Source organism: Simochromis diagramma, unplaced genomic scaffold, assembly GCF_900408965.1.
Source record: "Simochromis diagramma unplaced genomic scaffold, fSimDia1.1 OVJJ01000126.1, whole genome shotgun sequence".
Lineage (NCBI taxonomy): Eukaryota > Metazoa > Chordata > Actinopteri > Cichliformes > Cichlidae > Simochromis > Simochromis diagramma.
In genome coordinates, this window is record NW_024386958.1 from 918 (window position 1) to 9,376 (window position 8,459).

Below are 8,459 nucleotides of genomic sequence, written 5' to 3' on the forward strand. Positions count from 1 at the left end.
CCTCTTCTGGAGTTACCTGTATCATTTGTCTCCGTCCTTTGTAGCCTGCAGCCTCCTTTGCGGCTTCGTCTGCTCTCTGGTTTCCTTTTTCCACCATGCTGGTTCCTTGCGAGTGAGCTTTGCATTTTATGATACTCACCTCCTCTGGGTCAGCCAAGGCCTTTTCCAGTTCCTCCATTTCATGTTTGTGGCAAATAGGTGCATTGGTTGCCGTTCTGAATCCTGCTCTTTTCCACTGAGGCAGCTCCACATGCGCTGCTCCAAATGCATATGCTGAGTCGGTGTAGATGTTCACTCTCCTATTCTTAGCTAATCTCCAAGCTCGAGCTAGGGCTATCACTTCAGCTCTCTGGGCCGACTGCTTTCCCTCAATCCTTCCTGACTCTTTGACCTGATAGTCTCCTTCAACTCTGCAGACCACCGCATACCCTGCTTTCAATCCTTCTTCGTCTCTGTGGCAACATCCATCAGTAAACCAGTCCTCAGCTCCCGGTATGGGTTCGGCCTTCAGGTCCTCTCTAATCTTTTCCTCAATCTGTGCTCTTTTGACGCAGTCATGTGGTCCCCCTGTTCCCATTAAATCTGCCATGTTAATTCCTTCATGTGTGAATGTCAAATTTGGGGCCTCTAGGACTTTGCTCAGTCTCTGTTGTAAAAAAAAAAAGGTAAATGGCCTGTATTTATATAGCGCTTTACTAGTCCCTAAGGACCCCAAAGCGCTTTACATATCCAGTCATCCACCCATTCACACACACATTCACACACTGGTGATGGCAAGCTACATTGTAGCCACAGCCACCCTGGGGCGCACTGTTGTGCCCGTGGTGACATACAAAATGCTTGTGAGTTCACGTATGCCACTATACTATGCCTGGAGAAAGTGCAAAGCCTTGTGGCAAACGTGTGTATCTGAGTTGTTGACCTCTGTATGTGAATGAAAAAATGTCTCTGAGTGACTCATGCAGAGGAAGACAAAAGAATGCATTTGCCAGGTCAATACACGTGAACCACTTTTGGTCACACGTGATAGCTGATAAAGCTGTGTACGGGTTTGGTACAGGTGCAGTGGTAGAGAGCAATATTTCATTAATGGCTCTCAAATCATGTGCCATGCGGTACTTTCCTGTTCCATGTTTCTCCACTGGTAGAATTGGTGTGTTCCACAGTGAGTGAGATGGCTCTAACACCCCGACCCTTAACAGGCCTTCAATTGTTTCTGTTATTCCTTCCTCTGCTTCAGGTTTGTGTCTATACTGTGGTCTGTTAATTGGTGTGTGTGACTTAAGCTGGAACAGGACAGGAGGACACTTAGCTAGGCCAACGTCCGTGGGCCCTTTTGACCATAGACTGTCAGGGAGATCTGACAATCTAGGAACTGCATCAGGATGGTCTACTCTCTCTCACCATGTGTTTTTGAAATTTCTTTATGTTCCAAGATCACTGTATCGTCACAGAAACAATTTATGCAATAGGTTTTACGATTTGGTGCATAAGACAAGTTGGGAATTTGGGTGCTTTGCCACCCTGTGTAGTCCAGCGCCCGCCTGACCATTGGACCCAGATCACCTGCACCACGACCCTGGTGGACCGCCAATGTAATGTGAGGGGCCGAATTTTCTCATTTAAGATTAGTTAGTAAATAACAATTAGTTAATGTTGTTCATGAGACTAAAGTCATCTCACTGTGGCAATGTAAATATAATATGGCCAATATTATAGTATTGTCAGATTTTTATGATATATATATGTTGTGTTTGTGGATATATGACTGACTTTAATTATTAAACATTCGCACATAAATAAGTGACGTCTTATTCAGTACTTTTGACAGTTCACTCTTCAGCCGCTCCATCTTATTAGGGAAATGCCATATACATAATGTAAATTTCAAAACTCAACCCCATAATTTAATTTGTTTTTGATTGAAATTGAATATTACTTAAACTCTCTTAAATTAACTTCCAATAAAAAAGGTTTATCATTGATTGAAATTCATTCAGAAATGTTTAACGAATGACCTGTCACAACTGTCTGTCACATTCCCCCCCTTTTTTTCTTTTTTTCTCCTTTATTTATTTATCCTTCTTATTTCATTGTACTGTATATTGTTACTCTTATTTGCCTTGTATGTCTACTGTACAAACTGAACTGGAATGACTGACTGTTCGCTTTATGATTTCAATAAAGTTTGGAAAAAAGAAACAACCTCTTCGGCCGCTCCTTTCTGCCATATTTTGCGGCACAATTCTCCACACCCACCGCCGCGCTATGAATTGTGGGATATATGGGACCACGAAGCGTGCACCGGACCACGCTTGATATTTGGGGAAATCGACCGCGTGCAGTCTCTTAATTGGGACACAGCCATTGGCTGTATCCCAATTCAGGGTCTGCAGCCTTGAAGGCCGCATTTTAAGGCCGATTACATCACAGCGACGCGACAAAGGTTGTCCCAATTCGAAGGCTGATCGAAATGCGGCCCTCAAATGCGTCCTTCATTTCCCTGAATTTTAAGGACGTGGCGGTGTAGACTTCATGGCCCAACGTATCGCAGAATGCATAGCGCGGCGGTGGGTGTGGATAATTTTGCCGAAAAAAAACGGCAGATGAGGGGCGCCCGAAGAGTAAACTTTAAGTAAGTACTGAATAGTATGTCACTTATTTATGTGCAAATGTTTAATAACGAAGAACATTAAAACATTACTGATGGCCACATGTCGGCAAAGTTATGTGACATTAGTGACGTTTGTACTACCGTATTTTCACGACCATAAGGCGCACTTAAAAGTCTTAGATTTTCTTCAAAAAGTACGGCGCGCCCTATAGCGCAGTGCGCCCTGTGTGTTGTAAGGAGGACATAGTAGAGAACACCATGAGAACGCTAAAGGGTGAAGTGTGGGTGTTACATCCCCCAGGAGGATGTCTCTTCTCCCTATTAACCCTTTGTTTTGTCCAGGCTCCACCTCCTCTGTCCTGATTGGATGTTGCGCAGAGTCCGGCTAATTGGTAATCAGCAGAGCACTACTTAAGGCCTGTGGAGCTGTGCTTCTGTGCCCTCTGGCCATTTTGGTTGCCATACTTGTACAGGCTTGCATGCCTTTGTATTTTGTGTGAGCATTGTTGTTTTATGTTCAGACTGCTTGTAGGGGAGAGCTGCCTTTTGTTTTGACACCCTGTTTTCTCCTGTTTATTTGTTGTTAGGTAGGTTATGGTTATAGGTTGTATATTTTGTTTCTTTGGAGTTAGGTAAGTTTTTTTTATTTCTACGTCAGGGATGTTTTGTTTGTTATGTTGGCCTTGGCTCTCCCTGACGTTACACCTCGGTCTGAACCCCATCACCAGTATTAAATAAACCTTTTAAAATTACCATCTTGGCTCCTCCTTCTCTATCCACCTTTATGTTCGTCCCTTCAACCCCCTAGACTAGCCAGGGGACGTAACATAAATTGGGGGCTCGTCCGGGATAAAATCCTGTTTAATCCATTTTTAGATGGTGAAGGTTTGGAGTTGTTTGTTTCTGCTGGTGTATTTGGCAGAGGTAGTTAGTATGGCAACTGGTGTTTTCACTTTGAGTGCATTTTTGAGTAATCCTTCTTGGGAGGAGCTAAATGTGTGTAGAAAACATGATTTGTTTGCTATAGCAGCACACTTTGAGTTAAATGTATCAAGGCAAATGGTGAAAGAGGACTTGAAAACTGCTGTTTCAAACAAACTTGTGGAAGAAGGCCTGCTTCCTGTTTCTAAATCACCTTGTTTGCCAGTTCCTCTTGACAGGACCCCTAATGAAGGAGTGAAGCCTGCTGTGTTAAAGGAAGAAGGGCAAAACCCTGCTGCTGGGGAGCAACAAACGGTGGAAAATGGCTCTAATGGCTCACCTTCTTTTGCTACTCCATCTTCTCCTCGTTCAAGACAAGAAGTATTACTCAAGGTACGTTTGGCTAAATTACAATTTGAGGCTCAGGATAAAGCCCAAGCTCGTCAGGCAGAGTTGGAACTTCGCAGGTTGGAGTTGGAAACAGAGACAGAAAATGTGTTAAAGCTGAAAAGGTTGGAGCTGGAGTTGCAGATTGAAAGGGAGGTCAGACTGCGTAAGTTGGAGTTACAGGCACAGACTTCAAGAAGTACTACTACTCAACCTAGTTCTGCAAATTCATCTGTTGATGAAACAACCTTCTCCCATGTAAACCCAGGTGGTTTCAATGTGAGTAAAAACATTGTGTTGGTACCTCCATTTCGTGAATCAGAAGTTGATACATATTTCAATGTGTTTGAACGTGTTGCGGCGTCATTGCACTGGCCGAGAGAAGTTTGGCCATTGCTTCTTCAGTGCAAATTGGTAGGCAAAGCACAAGAAGTCTGTTCTGCTCTGTCTTTGGAAGAAAGTTTGAAATATGATGTAGTGAAGTCTGCTATCCTTGCTGCTTATGAACTTGTTCCCGAAGCGTATAGGCAACGCTTTCGCAATCACAAAAGAATAGCAAATCAGACTTTTGTAGAGTTTGCTCGTGAAAAAGCTACTCTTTTTGATAGATGGATAACAGCAAGTAAAGTTCCAGACTACAACTCTTTACGTGAACTGATACTTCTGGAAGAGTTCAAAAATGGCCTGCCAGAACGCATTGTTGTACACCTTAATGAACAGAAGGTTTCCACTTTGAAAGAAGCAGCTGTGATAGCTGATGAATTTGTGCTGACTCATAAAACTGTTTTTGTGCAGAAACGTGAAGTTACCACCAGAGAACCTCCCCCACGAAAGGGTCCTTCAAGCCCACGATGGACTTTTGCTTCAAGGACTGAAAGGGAATGTTTCTATTGTCATAAACTTGGTCATGTTATTGTTGAATGTCCCGCTTTGAAGCGCAAGAACCAGTCACCAAAAGGAGTAGGTTTAATTAAAACCATTCGTGCTGAGAGAGGGGACCAAAGTGAAGGAGTTGATCCCTGCTTCAAACCCTTTCTCTTAGATGGCACTGTGTCATTGACTGGGAAGCCTGAGGATGAAAAACCCATTCAAACACTCAGAGATACGGGAGGGTCACGATCTGTGATTTTATCTGATGTATTACCCTTGAGTGACCATTCCTCTTGTCATGGTAGCATTCTGATTCAAGGAGTTGAAATGGGCTATGTTGAAGCTCCTTTGCATTATGTACACATCAAATCAAAGTTGGTTAATGGCATCTTCTCTGTGGCAGTACGCCCCTCACTTCCCATAAAAGGGGTGCAGTTTATTTTGGGAAATGATATTGCTGGTGGAAAAGTGCAACCTGTTCCCGAAGTAACAAATGATCCAGAATCAAACTTGAAGAGCAACGACCTAGCAACATGTTTTCCATCTGTTTTTCCTGCTTGTGTTCTCACCAGGGCTCAAGCAAGACATAAAGCTGCAGAAATTGATTTGTCAGACTCTTCGTTGGCTCAGGCTCTGGCTACAGATGATTTGCAAACCCTGATTGATCTTAAAAGTGGTTCAAAGGATACTACTGAGAAGTGGAAGGATCTCCATCTCCCACAGTTAGACTTGCCAGTCACACGTGAAAGCCTTGTTGCTGCTCAGAATTCTGATCCCTCATTGACTAAATGCTTTACTTCTCTTTCTGAAACAGGAAATAAAAAGGCTTCTTATTTCTTGGAAGATGGGGTCTTGATGCGCAAGTGGACTGCCCACCCAAGTCTAACAGCGGACGTAGAGGGAAGCTGTTCTGATGACTGTGACTGGAGCACTACTTATCAGATTGTTGTGCCTCTTGAGTATCGTCACTATGTAGTCTCCCTTGCACATGAGCACCCCCTGTCTGGTAATTTGGGAGTTACAAAAACGTACAACAAGATACTCAACCATTTCTTTTGGCCAGGATTGAAGGCTGATGTAGTTGAGTTTTGCCGCACTTGTAAAACATGTCAGATTGCAGGAAAGCCAAACCAGACAGTTCCTATAGCTCCTCTTCATCCTATACCAGTACTTGGTGAACCTTTTGAACGTGTCATTGTGTACTGTGTTGGTCCATTGCCCAAGACAAAGAATGGTAATCAGTTTTTAATGACTGCAATGTGTACTTCGACTCGTTTTCCAGAAGCTGTCCCACTCAGGAGAATAACTGCACCTTTGGTGATTAAAGTTTTGACAAAGTTCTTCACTACTTTTGGTTTACCTTTTGGTTTACCAAAAGTAGTCCAGACAGACCAAGGAACTAACTTTCTGTCTAAACTTTTCAAGCAGGTCATGCAGACTCTGGGGATTAAGCATGTTGTGTCAAGTGCATACCATCCTGAGTCTCAAGGAGCATTAGAGCGCTGGCATCAGACACTCAAGGCAACGTTGCAGAAATACTGCTTGGATACTGGAAAAGAGTGGGATGAGGGAGTACCCCTGATGGTGTTTGCCATGCGTGAAGCTAAGCAAGAGTCCCTTGGGTTTAGCCCAAATGAACTAGTGTTTGGTCATTCTGTTCGGGGACCTTTGAAGTTGTTGAAAGAACAGTTCTTGTCAACAGATCATGTTGTGAAAACTAATGTTCTGGATTATGTTTCACAGTTCAGAGAGCGCCTCCATAAGGCCAGGTTGGCAGCTGCAGAAGCCCTCTCCTCTGCTCAGGGGAAGATGAAGAGTTGGTATGATAAGAAAGCCATTCCTCGATCTTTCAATCCAGGTGACAAGGTTTTGGTTCTTCTACCAACTGCTAGCTCTGCATTGTCTTCCCGCTTCTGTGGACCATATCAGGTGGATAAGAAAGTAAATGACACTGACTATGTGATTAAAACACCAGATAGGAAGCGTAAAACACGCTTGTGCCATCTCAATATGCTCAAATCCTTTCATTCTAGAGCTGACTCTTTCTGTGGCACCGCAGATAAGCCTGTGGCATCTCCGTCAGAGCAAATCTCATCTCCAGAAACTCTCTTGTTGAACTCTTCCTCAGGATTGAGGTCAAGTTTAGATGAAGACGGGCTCAAACTTTGTGATGCCAGCTACCAGAATGCCAGAATGCTTAATTCTGAGGTACTGTCCCAGTTGTCTATATATCTGTCTCACTTGACCCGTGAGCAACAGTTGGACATTGAAAGGCTCGTCAACATTCATTTAACACTCTTTGGGGACATGCCTTCCCGTACTACTGTAATAGAGCACGACATTGATGTTGGGAATGCAGTGCCTATTAAGCAGCATGCTTACCGTGTGAATATGGCAAAAGGGGAAATGATGAACACAGAAGTAGACTACCTTCTGAAGCATGGATTGGCTATCCCAAGCTATAGTCCATGGAGTTCTCCGTGCCTGGTTACGCCAAAATCAGATGGAACACCTCGCTTTTGCACAGATTTCCGCAAGGTAAATGCAGTAACAGTACCTGATTCCTTCCCACTGCCCCGTATTGAGGACTGTATTGACAGCGTCGGATCTGCTGCTTATGTGAGTAAGCTTGACCTTCTTAAAGGTTATTGGCAAGTACCTCTGACAGAAAGAGCATCAGAAATCTCAGCTTTCGTAACACCTGATCACTTTTTACAATATACAGTCATGGCATTTGGAATAAGAAATGCTCCTGCTACCTTTCAGAGGTTAATGTCAACTGTATTATCTGGTGTGGCGAACTGTAATGTTTATCATGATGATGGGGTCATCTATTCTTCCAACTGGTCAGAGCATGTGGACACTTTAACCACTGTGTTCAAGCATTTAGCTGATGCTTCCTTGACCCTCAACTTGGCTAAATGCGAGTTTGGTAAGGCTACAGTGACCTACCTTGGAAAGGAAGTTGGGCAGGGCAAGGTTCGCCCTATCAGTGCAAAGGTTAATGCCATCCTCAACTTTCCTGTGCCAACAACACGCCGTGAGCTGCGCAGATTTCTGTGGATGGTTGGTTACTACAGGTGTTTCTGTAGGAATTTTTCTGAAGTCGTAACACCACTGACAAACCTGTGCAGCCCGAAGACTTTTCTAAACCTTTCAAGCTTGAAGTGGATGCCAGTGAGGTGGGGGCTGGAGCTGTTCTTCTTCAGGATGATGGACAAGGAGTGAGTCATCCTGTCCGCTTCTTTGGCAAGAAGTTCGATACTCATCAAAGGCGGTACTCGACAATTGAAAAGGAGACTCTGGCCATGCTTCTGGCTCTTCAGCATTTTGACGTGTATGTGGGATCTACTTCCCAACCTGTAGAGGTCTTCACTGATCACAATCCTCTCGTGTTCCTCTCTCGTATGTATAACAACAATCAACGATTGATGAGGTGGGCTTTAATTTCACAAAACTACAACATTGAAATAAAGCATGTGAGAGGATGTGAAAATATTGTGGCCGATGCCCTCTCAAGAATGTGATGGTGTAAGGTTAACAACCTTATATGTTTGTTTTTCTGGGTGGGGGTGTTACATCCCCCAGGAGGATGTCTCTTCTCCCTATGAGTGTGGACGCTTCATCTCTTTGCTCTTTAATGCTTTGCTTCTTTTATTGATTTTAT

At 43.7% G+C, this 8,459-nt stretch overlaps 1 protein-coding gene across 1 annotated transcript; it reads left to right on the forward strand.

The window, feature by feature from the left end:
• Positions 1 to 3,192: 3,192 nt before the first annotated feature.
• On the forward strand, positions 3,193 to 8,197 carry LOC120737796 (the record flags this gene model as incomplete). Its single annotated transcript, XM_040038649.1, has 4 exons — positions 3,193 to 3,928; positions 4,718 to 7,411; positions 7,676 to 7,858; positions 7,927 to 8,197. Coding segments are annotated over exons 1-4 (3,586 nt in total), but the record flags the coding sequence as incomplete, so codon positions are not given.
• Between the last annotated feature and the right edge of the window lie 262 nt (positions 8,198 to 8,459).